Here is a 13,841-nt window from a genome sequence, read left to right on the forward strand (position 1 = left end):
ATCAGCAAAGTATTAAAACTACAATATGAATCTCTGTGCAATACTGTATTAATAAAGTTCAGGGAAAGCTGGCAAAAATGCAGACTCTGTGAGGTAACATATCGAGCAGTATCACAGCTCTTTCTCAGACTGTTAACACCTGGTGGTGTAAACGTTCTGAGAGCAGTGAGTAAATACAAAAGCATAGACTTCTTACAAATTAATATAAAGTCCAAATTTACAAATAGTTGCCCTTTTTATCTATCATATATAATATAAAAAAATAAAATTGTTATAAACTTTAAAACCAATACACAGAGCTGTTTTCTAAGGACTGGTTGATCTTTTTGTCTCAAACATAACCTGCTCCAGGTCTACAGCATAAAAATCATGTACCTCTGTGTGACTAAAAACCCAGGTTTAATCATGAAGTTATCGAGATAAGCCCATAATCCTGCTTTAGTGCTCTGGTGGATGTTAGGAGGGTTAAAGTCGGGCTGATGTTGCTGGACGTTTGAGTTCTCAGGTTAATGGCTGCAGCGTACGTGTGAAAACAACAGAAATAGGAATGATAATAAAATCATATCTTCATATTTTTATTTCTTCAAGGTGGAAAATACACAGAAGGCATCATAAAATAGTTGAAAGCAGCAATAATTCACTGTCAGATTCACAGTGTTTAACATTCATCGTCCTCTCCTCTGGTTGGCAGCGCACTCTGGCCGGCTGGGCAAAAGTCTTCTGGGTTGCCGCTGGGATCAACGCGGGCGGTGCCGTCATTTACACGTTACTTGGCAGCGGCAAGCTCCAACCATGGGCCCTCACTGAGGAGGAGCGAGCTGAAGCTGAGAGGAAGAGGAACAGGTCCATCTCACATTAAAGCAGAAATATGCATCAGCAGCAGAGCCTTTACTCAGGCTTTAAAGACACATATACGGTCAGCTAGTTTTACACAGTTTTCTGATTTTAGAGGAACGTGTCTGGAGGTTTAATCTGTAAATTCAGGTATAAATTAAGGGACTTCATGCAGTATTCACACTTCATGAACCAATAATGACTTCAGAGGTACAATATGCTCTTCTTGTTTACGAGGTGAGCTGATAGACTTATTTTTACGGTAATTCCAGCAACTATATTACAGCTTATGGAGCATTTAAAATTTCCTGTTAGGCACATTTTTAACCCTTTAAATTCGCTGGGAGGTGAAATTTCAAGGGTTAGAATGTTATCACTACTTTTAAGAAAAGATTAGTTTTGGTGCAGATGACATATTCGAACACGTGCTGCCTTTTAATAATCAGGAAACACGTTTACTCTTGTTGATAAAGTTTTAATCGTTTGTATGTGAGTTTTGTTTAAAATTTTCCGGGTGATTTTGTTTCTTTGCACCTGTTTGATACTTCAGGTGAGACCAAAACATATCACTTTTTTTAAAGTTATTTTGGTTTTTCTTTTAATTTTACCTTGAACAAGGTACAGTTTGGAACAAAATGCATATTTTGCACAACAGGAGGGTCACTCCACATAAAATATACATATCTGGGGGGAAAAAACCACCATCGGGTGATTTTTCTTTAAAGTAAAATAACTTTTATAAATTTAATGAAGCTTTGAATCTTCATGCTGTGAATATTTTCTGGGTTACAGGCCATCAGAGTACACAGGGATGTGTTAAAATTTTGGGCTACTTTTTAAGTCACTTAATTTTTTTCCCCAGCATTTTTTAGCCTTTTTAACCTACATACAGGATATATCCACATTTTTCAGGATCGGTGTCATGGGTTATATCATAGCTCAATAGGAAACAACAATTTAATATCTTTGATGTAGAGGAACAAGAATGATCACTGGATGTTTGACCTGTTTTCTTATAATTCAATGGAGATATCTGCATTTTGGGTATACTTTCAAGCACCATATGACCACGTTTTACGGGAGGCTGATCTAAACAAATTATATTTCATGAAAGTTCTAATTTTTCCCCACATTTTGATACCAGCATCATCTTCTAGCTCAGATTTCTTCTGTGTTAAAAGAGAGAAACAACGTCTTGCTCTTTGTAGTTGTTTTGACATGCGCAAGTTTGGGTCCTGAAGAATGTTTTTAAAGGTAAAACTGAAAGCTTTGCCTCCAGCTCAGCTCTCTCTTCACCACAACAGTCATGTTCAAAGTCCATCTCACCAATCTGTCAGCCCACCTAACCCTCCACCGTCCCATCACTCATGGATAAAATCCTACCTCGCCTGGGGACTCCTCTCTCCTCCCACTCAGAGTTAAAGATCCTCCGTTTTCAAGCAGGGAACCACAGCCTCAAACTCTCATCCTGGTTATTTCACCTTTCCTGTTCAGTTTCTGTCAGTTTCCTTTGGGATGAGACGGCTTCAGACAGGAACATCGAGCTGCTGTGAAGCTGCCTTCAGTGCGGCTTCCTCGCCATCTCAAAATTATCCAAATCTTAACCCACCCTGTGTACTTTGGGAGCCTGTAACTCAAAAAATACTCACAGTATAATAATAAAATTTTGCATGGTTTCATTAAAGATATGAAAGTTATTGGACATAAAAATCAGCTGATTTTGAGGGGCTCAGGTGGGAGACACTGACTGATTTTTCATGAAGTGATCCTCTTATTAGTTTGTCGCACAGCTTCGTCTTTGACTGCTTTGTTTGCAGTTTTCTGACCACTTCTACAGACTGTTTATTAGGACCAACAGAAGCACTTTTCAATGACACGAATACTCAGGATGTTTTATTCTGATAAGAGTGCCAAAGACACGTGAAACCTTACATTTTAGATTGGAGTTTCTTCACTTGTTTTTAAGACTTAAAGCACCTTCGGGTGCTAGCATTTGCAGTGTTTGTAATCATATGGGTTTGCTTCAACAGTAAGAAGCTTCCTTTTATAAACTACAGTGATTATTTTTTCTATATGATCTAGGAAATACCATCATGCAGTTTTTCAAAGAGCACTGTGATTGTAATGATGTGATGATTTATTCACCTCCTCTGTGCTTTAAAAATGTGTGATGTCATGAAAATGTGTGCTTTTATTTTGAAAATAATTTTGTTTTTACTTGGATTACCTGAAAATTAAAGTGAGTGGCATGTAACCCTCGTAATGTCCTCCCATACTCCTTCTGTCCTCTGATTTGACTGTTATGTAAAACATATGGTATAAATTGTCAATCAGTTCTGTGTTACAACTTTAGTCTTACTTCGGTCCAGTGCATTACAACAAAATTTTCTCTTCATTTTGGAATTTGGGGCCTAATTTCCATAAACGTATATATCATGTTTTTGAGTGAAAATTAAATGAAACATTGAATTATTTTGACTATTTAAATTATCACAGAGTAGTATATATCAAAATTTAGTGAGGATGCTGTTTTTGAATCATTTGATAATCACACCTGTTGTCCTCTGGGGTCAAAATTTATCGTGTCTGGTTTGATTGTTACGAAAAGAATATAAAGTGGATACGTCATTCAATTCTGTTACACTTTCAATTACAGCTTCATTCAAACACATTAACACAATTTCTTTATTCCATTTGAAGCTCAAGGCCAATAAGACCTCATTCACCATACTGCTTTCAAACATCTTTGATCTTGGATCATTGATGTGTGGGGTCAAACAATGTTCATAACAACAATAAAACAGGCAGCACAATGAGGAGGCAGGGGTTCTACATTCAATTCAATTTTGTTTATAAAGCACCAAATCACAACAACAGTCACCTCAAGGCGCTTTATATTGTAAGGTAGACCCTACAATAATACATACAGAGAAAGTATGGTGGCAAATTTTTTTACCATGTTTACCACAGTGAACCTAAAAATCAAAGAAAGAAGAAGATAAGGCCAGACGGGTCCCTCTCCACTTGAAGAATGAGAGATGAACTCACCGGTGGTTCCCTTTAAGCAAGGTAAAAAAAAAAAGGAGGAAGACTGGGGCCGGATTGAGAGGTTTTATACTGAATGGGAGGCAACCTGATTGACGTCACCCTCACAAGGAATCGTATCAAGAATCCACGAGGTGCGGTGGTCATCCTTGGGCCCTCATTCTCCGGGGGTCTCTGGATGTCTGGGGCCCTCCATGCCCTTGTTAGCTGCTGTCTCTGAACATATCAGCATACAGGGTGCTGTATGCTGCACAGTAGGGGTGGGTTTAAATAATCATTGTTTTGATTAAAATAGATTTTAACTTCAATAACGTGGTATCAATTCATTAAATAAAAATATACATGCGACATCTTCAGTTTTATTCGCTTTTGTTAACTACTTTATATGAATGCACCTACATCTAAGAGGCTTTGGGTCATCTATTGTTAAGTGTTGCATTATTTTACAGTTAAAAGTTACAATATGACAGAGGCTATATGATGAAGAAACTTAAAGTAAAGAAACAATCTTTTTGAAATTAAAAAAATAAAAACTATTTAAAAAATTAAAATCAGTAATAACTGTTTCTAAAGCTACATCTACAGGTATTATTATGTAAACATATGTTTTCAGTGAGATCTGAATCTCTTTTTTGAAAGAGACCTGTGTACAAATCCCCAAACAAAATAGATTACAGTCACTTTTTTATTTTGTTTTTTTTTTATATATAAAGAGACATTTATATATTCACATGATTTTACAGCAGTAAATGCCCTCTGCACAGTCAGCTTTGCTGCACCCAGTTCGTCTTTACACCCACTAGATGGCACAAGAAAATACATTTAAGGTTTGTGGCAGTTTTTTCCTTTTTGCTTTCGCTCTCTATATATTTACATAACAAAATATATTTTGTTGGGTTGATATATCACAGCCTTGCATGTTATGCAGTAAGTTGAGTTTTGGTGTTAGCATTTATCAGAAAAGAAAAGAAACAAGTTAAGAAGTATTTTCTTAACAAAAACAAACCAATTAAAACCAATTTTGAAAAAAAAAAAAACGTTTAGTTGACTGAAATAAATGTTAAAACTAACAACACTGGAAATGTGCTTGGTTTTGTAGTTTTTGCGAATTTGGTTTAAACTACACAACCTAAGAAGGCTTTGACGTATTTTATTACTGAGACATTTTATTGATACTGAGATAGGGTTTTCTACATTACTGGTTCATCAGTAATAAAACACTTTTTTATGCTATCTCTGTATCCTCGGGCTGCTGTTGGAGCTCCGTGTGTGTGTTTCAGAGGGTGTGCCGCTGGTTTCAGCGCTCCGTTGGAACTTGCATCAGACAGACCGGGAATGACCCGGATGTTAATGGTGGAGTCGGTGTGTCGTTGGTGTAACGGGAGTCATATTCGTGTACACACGTCCTCTTGCCGTCCTTTGCTATTTAACGGTTATTGATTCTAGAAAAACGTTTCTCTTTCTCGGTATTTAATACAGGATGGTTACTGCTTTTTACGTGTAATCGTGTTTGTTGTACTGACCTTGATTTACGAACAAAAGAATATCTGGCGCTAGCTTGCAAGCTAACACAATTTTTAGTAAAAGGTCGTCTGTCTGGGCTTACACTGGCTCATTAAAACGTTTTATTTTGTGTGTGTGTCGGTATTCATCTTATCGCTCTTTCACAACTATCGAACAAACCAATCCACCTGCATGTACAGGGAGTGCAGAATTATTAGGCAACGTCCTTTCCTTTGGCAAAATGGGTCAAAAGAAGGACTTGACAGGCTCAGAAAAGTCAAAAATAGTGAGATATCTTGCAGAGGGATGCAGCAGTCTCAAAATTGCAAAGCTTCTGAAGCGTGATCATCGAACAATCAAGCGTTTCATTCAAAATAGTCAACAGGGTCGCAAGAAGCGTGTGGAAAAACCAAGGCGCAAAATAACTGCCCATGAACTGAGAAAAGTCAAGCGTGCAGCTGCCAAGATGCCACTTGCCACCAGTTTGGCCATATTTCAGAGCTGCAACATCACTGGAGTGCCCAAAAGCACAAGGTGTGCAATACTCAGAGACATGGCCAAGGTATGAAAGGCTGAAAGACGACCACCACTGAACAAGACACACAAGCTGAAACGTCAAGACTGGGCCAAGAAATATCTCAAGACTGGTTTTTCTAAGGTTTTATGGACTGATGAAATGAGAGTGAGTCTTGATGGGCTAGATGGATGGGCCCGTGGCTGGATTGGTAAAGGGCAGAGAGCTCCAGTCCGACTCAGACGCCAGCAAGGTGGAGGTGGAGTACTGGTTTGGGCTGGTATCATCAAAGATGAGCTTGTGGGGCCTTTTCGGGTTGAGGATGGAGTCAAGCTCAACTCCCAGTCCTACTGCCAGTTTCTGGAAGACACCTTCTTCAAGCAGTGGTACAGGAAGAAGTCTGCATCCTTCAAGAAAAACATGATTGTCATGCAGGACAATGCTCCATCACACACGTCCAAGTACTCCACAGCGTGGCTGGCAAGAAAGGGTATAAAAGAAGAAAAACTAATGACATGGCCACCTTGTTCACCTGATCTGAACCCCATTGAGAACCTGTGGTCCATCATCAAATGTGAGATTTACAAGGAGGGAAAACAGTACACCTCTCTGAACAGTGTCTGGGAGGCTGTGGTTGCTGCTGCACGCAATGTTGATGGTGAACAGATCAAAACACTGACAGAATCCATGGATGGCAGGCTTTTGAGTGTCCTTGCAAAGAAAGGTGGCTATATTGGTCGCTGATTTGTTTTTGAATGTCAGAAATGTATATTTGAAATGGGTATATATTTGTTTTTTGTTAAGTTGCCTAATAATTATGCACAGTAATCATCATCATCATCATTTATTTATTTATATAGCACTTTAAAAACACACCTGGTAGACCAAAGTGCTGTACAATACTAATATGCACATAGTAATAAAACCAGACACAGTAATAGTCACCTGCACACACAGATATCCCCCTAAAATAGCTAAAACTAAAAACTACTTCCAGAAACATTCAGCTTTGATATTAATGAGTTTTTTGGGTTCATTGAGAACATGGTTGTTGTTCAATAATAAAATTATTCCTCAAAAATACAACTTGCCTAATAATTCTGCACTCCCTGTATTTATTCTTGGTGTAATTTAGCTTAGCAGTTAGCATTTTGCAGCTAATGTGACCTAATTGATATTTTTGGGTATAATGTAGTTAGCAGGTATTCACCCCTTTGGTGTAGATTAATAAAGCACAAAGACACGCCTGCAGGAGATGACATCTATCCTGTTCATATATAATCAGTCTGTATTTTTGTGTTAACTATTCCTTCTTTTAAAATCCAGATTCACATTAAACATTTCAGTTTGCTTACTCACACAGCCCTGAAGTCAGAAATGCATATAGATGTGACGCATTGCTGCAACTAACTGACTGAAATTGTTTCATGCTGATTATTTGGGAAACACTAGTTATATTTAATGATTTCGGGAATCATTTCACCTTTATACCTGAACCTAAATGAAGATGAACTAATGAGATCATACTAATATTAATTGATAAAAATCACACATTTTATTAGTGTTCAATGCTTTATTGAACATATTCAAAATACTACATTTGCAATCAGGAAAACACATTTTATTAGTGAGAGAAATAATGTTTATTTGTATTTTCTAATACAATATTTTAACTGGGTTACAAATCAAAGAGTGGCATATGGGTCAGGAGATATCAAAGAGGCATTTCAATAAGATGAATTGAGGCTGCAATGAAACAAAGTAGCAAAGGCCAGACGTTATTTTACCCTGCAGACTGTTAAATGCATGCAGTCTTCTTCTTAACACTTGGAGTGTGAAAGAAATGCAGATGAGAGCCAGGAAACCTAAAGGGAATACTCTGAAAGCGTGAACATGAGTGTGTGGAGGGTAGCAGCCAAAAGCAAATGTGGGCCCAGCAATGTGTTGCAAATGTGCTTTATTTGCATTAACTGTCCCCATTCCTGCAGCTCATTCAGGGTGTATTTGCATACACTGTCTGTGCTGACATTGCAGTTCAGATTGAGTTACCTTAAACTCTGCCTGTATGCACATGAATGCCAATGACGTGGGATTTTCTGAATGTTAGCAGTGATTTTTTTTTTTACCCTGCACCCACTCAGACACACCAGTTATGTTTCTTAAAAACTGGCTCACAAAGAAAACTCTGATGTACCAGCACTGAGTGGATGCTGCTGCCGCCCACTTTTAAATCATCATCAGCATCTTTTCTGTGTGAGATCTTTGCTACACTCTATACCCAAGAGTATGTGGGCATGTTTGTTCTGGAGGCTACAACGCACAGTACGACATTAGATTAATACAAGGGTGCCAATTGTGTTGAAATGATATTTTTTCAATAACATTCATTGCTCTTTCTGGTGGGGTGATGCTCGATCTATGTAAGGTTTTTTAAGGTTTCATCCACTTTTTTCTTAAGATCTATTTTGCAAATAGTTGGTTTTTGAATACTGACACCATGCCAGATGTGTTTCTTTCTTATAATAAATGCATAAGTCAGCAAATATAATCTAAATACTGAATTACTGCCCAAAGATACTCCTGAAACTACCACCATAAGACTATTAATACATCACAAAGCTTAAACATGTAGCTGCCATCTTGCTGAACAAACATATACAGCCATCTCTCTTCTCTCATATCGTGACGCCCCAGATGAACAGAGACAGACTGTGAGCGATACCAGAAACTGACTTCACTGTGAAACTCTTGTTAGTGAGAATAGTTATTTTCACAATTCAGTTCAAGTATATTTATTTATGTATCCAGCATCTTCTACAACAATCCAGAGGAAGAAAAAATTTAACTCTATAAAGCTTTGGCTAATGGTGACATATTAAAAAAAAAGTTAAATGTCATAAATTAAGTTAAATAAAAACTTAATTTATGACATTTAACATCAGCTATAACACCTTTATGAAGTAGAATCTGTATAAAATACAATGATAAAGGAAAATAAATAAATAAAGGAGAACAGTAAAATTGAGTTCAGAAAACAAACGTCAAAGTAAAATACAATATACTCCTATAAAATAAAAATATATAACACTCTGACTCTACTATAAAGTGGCTCCGAAAAGTAGAATAGGTCAGCAAAATTATAGACATTTATTTTAAACTATTACAATTAACTATTTTAGTCAAATGTTTAATGGTCTAACCTGCATAAATGCAAAGTTTAGATTTTTTTTATTGTGAAGTGTCATTTACTCACCATATACAAGCTACTGGTTTAAGAAAACTATCAGTCTAATTGGACCTAAGAATGTAGATAAGAAGAACAGAGGCTACTTTCAGTTTTAATACTTTATTTAAAATACTAGCTACCATTTACAAAACCTTCATTTAAAAAAACAGATAATGTGCTGACAAAATGACCTTTTTATTTATTTATTTTTACAATAATGTTACCCAAGTCTGCACTCATAAAATTGTCATTCATTTCTCTCCAAATAAATAAAGCTGATCCCATATTGTTATTTTTCTAAACCCAGACTGGACTTTACCAGATATGTTAATGCCTTTAACTGCTTTTTAATACGTTTTTAGTGTTTTGAAAGGGTCCATCTTTGATGAAAAGCAGCCATAAATCCGGTAAATCTAAAACTTCCAAAGTTACTTTTAGTTCAATATGGGAGCCAGTCTCATGGTGATCCTTTTGTCCACCACAACTTTACCATAAGTGGCCTTTGTCTCTTCTTTGACTGCAACTAAAACATCCCAATAATGGTAAACACTTACACCAGATACACAAGCGCTTTGAAAGTGAATACTTCCTTTGTAAATATTACCAGTTATTGGAGGGTAAATGTGAAATAAACAAACATAATTCACATTAAAATGAATTTTTAAAATGTGATTTCAAGTGAGATAAGAACAGGATGTTTTTCAAATGACATTGTGTTTACTGTGGGAGGTAAATTATTCAAATAAAAATGCGTTTAATAAAACATTGATTGAGACGTATCCCAATATTAAATCAAACTGATTTCTTTGAATAATTAAAAAAAATCCTAGAGTCATATCAGCAGTTAAATGTCCGAAGTTATGAAAATCAATCTGTGTAGATGTAATATTTGAGTGTCCAAATAATTTTGGAACACCAGAGCCTTTTCAAACCTATGTTGAGGATTTTGTTACTTGAGGCATTTGAATTTGGATATAACACAAGAGAAGGAGAGAAAAGCATGCATATCTAATTGCAGTCAGGGTTTTTCCACTCAAATTCAGACGTTTGGGGGTGGCGGGGGGTGGTGACTACAGACGTCAGCACAATTGGCCACACATTTAGTTAAGTCGCTGAGTCTGTGATAACAAAAGCAGCTGAGCATATATCTGTCAATTCTGGCTCTTTAACCCTCAGGTGACTGCCTAAAGTCATAGACGGCCCCAGCTGTAAATCAATTAGTGCCGTTTATTTGTAAAAATATTTAACATCACATTTGTTGACCTACTTCTTCTACTTTTTTTGAAATGAGACACTAATACTGTAGGTTGTATGGCGTAACATTATCAGGTTTTATTTTATTGTAACATCCCACTTCTAATCAATTTGTGATGTTTTGCAGTGACCTGTGGCTAACAGGTGTTGAGTAGATACTTGAGGTTTGTATTTAATGCTTGAGGTGACAATGAAAACACAGATACTTTGGATTAAAAATTACTGAAACTTATAATTCATCAGAACATTTTATAAGATAACCTTAAGATAAGATAACCTTTATTAGTCCCACACGTGGGAAATTTGTTATATTTGTTTATATTATGTCTTATAAATAAAAATAGTATTGATATGATGTACACAAGCAGAGCCATTTCCTGTGTAAAATATTATAGCTAGGTAGTCTTAAATAACCCACTTCGTCATATTGGGAGCTTAATCAATAGAGGGTTTATAAATAAAATGTATTATAGTTTAGAATAGCCATTTATTGTCATTGTACATGTACAATGGCACTATGGAAAATTATATTTGAAATTAAATGCTTGACTACATGGTTATAAGTAGTTAAAATGTATATTGATTGCAATTCTGGTATGTGTCTATCTATCCTCCTCACTAACAAACATGTTTTCCCACGTCAGTAGTGAAATGTTCAGATCTGCCGTTGTCATGACCACCGCTCATACCTGATGAGTCATCACTGACGTGCTGCCAGGGACTGACTGCCGGTCGGTCGGCCTGTTGAATCACATTCTCCCTTTCACTCACACAAACACACACACAGAAAGAGTCATACTTCTTCCTCTCTGCCGCCCTGTTCTAGCTGGTCCCTGAAATAAGAGCACAGCCGTTGTACTTCACTCTCTTCACTCGTCCTATCATTAACAGACTAAATCTTTATGAGCTGGAAGAAGAGCACCCACGCACTGCTAGTAAGTTGGACTTCTAATTAATGTGGCACAAATATCCATGGTACCCAGAAAATGAGTCCAGTGAGACAGCTGATCCCCTCACTTTTGATTTAGCGCCACAGTGAAGCTAAAATTTATGGTTTTGAGTATATACTGTTTGACTTGGCTGCAAAACTGTAACTACTGCGAGTTTAATCTCACTTGGTAGCAAGTGTTAGGAACTTAGATTTGAACACTATAAACATCAGATGGGCTCATCAGCTACCATTACTCACACCATATATGTGCTCCTAAGGCTACATCCACACTAATACGTTTTCATTTGAAAACACATCGTTTTCTCCCATCCACACTGAGACGGCGCTTTTGCTGAAGGAAAACGAAGCGTTTTGAAAACGCTCTCAAAAACATTTGAAAACGGTGCTTTCGCGTCGCGTTGTGGACAGCGAAAACGGAGACTTTCTAAAACGATGACGCATTTTAGTCATGTGATGCAGTCAAGTGACCAATGAAACTAAGATAGCGGAGGGCAATAAACAGCAGTTGTTTTGTTTGCTCTCAATTTTGACAGCCCTATTAAAGATTAATATCAGTTTGTACATGCTCCAGTTAGATTTTCTTCAAATTCTTTAATTCTCACTCGCTTTTCCAACTTTGTACTTTTGTGTTACTCGCAACAACAACTCCACCTCATTGTTAGTCCATTTAAAAAACTCGGTGCAAAGAGCTGGAAAGTAAATAAACTGCAGACAGAAATGAGGCAGACCGAATCGTCTTGCGTTTCACGCATGCCCAGTACTGGAACGTAAGCGTTTTCGTCCGTTTCAATGTGGACGCACAACTCTGTGGAAACGACTGAAAATGATAGTGTGGACGCAGAGCGTTTTCAGACGAAAACGTATTTTCAAATGTATCCAGTCTAGTGTGGATGTAGCCTAACAGAATAAAATGTGGCACATTTCAACAGAGCCCACTCTCATCCCTGGGGCGTCAATGCTAAAGTATAGTTGTCGTCAAGCTCCCTGTGTGATGTCATGCACACACTGCTTGAGAGCTGCTAGCATATTTGGATGATGTGAACACCAGTACATAACCCAATACTAGTAACCGACTGGTTGCTAGCACCAAAAACCTCCATGTGATTGCTTTGGTCACAAGCAAATTGCAGTAGTTGCTTGTTTGTCTGTAGGATGCTGACTTGGGCCTCAGCGCTGCAACCAACACAAAAGGTGAACTTTTTACCTTGAAGATGAGCAATCTCTGTTTTCAGTTTGTGTTTCACGGTTTCACTCTCACTCAGAGATTAGCTAGCAAGTGTTTACAGACGAGATGGTACTTTCCGTAGAAACTACAGCTGACTACGACAATCTGTTAGTGCCAATCACTGCAATCACAAGGAGGTTTTTGGCAACTGGTCAGGGAATACATGTTTTTCCTGGTGACCAGAGGGTCTCTGACTCCCTCTATGCCTGTGTGACTAGGGCTTTAGTAATCAATTTCCCTGCAACTGCCAGCAACCTTCAGCAATCACTCACATGGTGAGTGATTACATGACTGCAAAACCTCAATATTGCCTAAAGCTAACCAAGTTGTTGTTGGTGCCTTGTAAAAATGAAACTGCTATCTGTGACTGGCTGACACAGCCTCGAGCCCTAATGCTAAAGGATAACGATATGTAACGGGGGCAAACAGGAAGCATACATTGCATTGTGATGAGAACAGGTTGATTCATGTTATCCCAAAAATAGATCCCGCTGATATTGGTGATCCCAGTTTTTCCCTTTAGCACCACAGTGAGACTAAAATTTCTGCTTTGGAAGGAATTGGTTCAATGAATAATTTGGATCATTTACTAATGCCCTAACTAGGATGCTTTGAGAATTAGTTTTCATGCTCAGTACTTTATGGCTGTATAGCTGCAAAACTGTAAACACTTTGTGTTTACTACAACATTTATGTTGAATATAGTGAATATCAAACCTATTAATCAGGTGCCGCTGCTCTCAAATCCCTCGAACTAATAAGCAAATAAAAGAACAATAATGCTAAATGTCTTTTTAATGTGCATCAAATAACTGAACACTGCTTGAAACTAGTGTAATTTGTTTAAACAGTTTTGCTGGTATTCACGATCTCTACAGTTTTTTTTAAATGTCTGGTCATTTTATAAAATAACTACTGAAAAGCCAAAAAGTGAAATGAGGACCGAGGTGGGACTTGCTTTCAGAAGGACTTTGCTCAGCTTTATGTTTACAACTGAGGTCATTATTGGAGGAAATATAGAGTGATATAATATGATGCAGATGATCAGAAGCCCAGTGGATTTTTCAAATGAGCGCAGTATTACCACAGAAAGATCTGTTATCTAAAATATGGGTGCAAAGGTCGTGAGATCTTGATGTGCCAAGTGGTGACCGGCGACCATGAAAGTGAATGCAGCTGGGTGGTGTGTTTGCCTGCCAAAGACGCAGCTAAAGCCACTTTCCTGGGAGAACAGGCCAGGTGCCTACGTGTCTAAATCACCTTGAATGCTGAATTCACCCCTGGATCT

At 37.5% G+C, this 13,841-nt stretch overlaps 1 protein-coding gene across 1 annotated transcript in view; it reads left to right on the forward strand.

Moving 5' to 3' along the window:
* LOC102212441 (sialin) overlaps window positions 1-859 on the forward strand; it is a 12,060-nt gene extending 11,201 nt beyond the window's left edge. The window contains exon 9 of the mRNA XM_005739825.1: window positions 692-859. Within this exon, the coding sequence (XP_005739882.1) occupies window positions 692-859 (168 nt within the window). The remainder of the gene's footprint in view (window positions 1-691) is intronic.
* Window positions 860-13,841: the final 12,982 nt, after the last annotated feature.

The sequence above is a fragment of the Pundamilia nyererei genome, unplaced genomic scaffold, assembly GCF_000239375.1.
Source record: "Pundamilia nyererei isolate P.nyererei 1_Seehausen unplaced genomic scaffold, PunNye1.0 scaffold00093, whole genome shotgun sequence".
Classification (NCBI taxonomy): Eukaryota; Metazoa; Chordata; class Actinopteri; order Cichliformes; family Cichlidae; genus Pundamilia; species Pundamilia nyererei.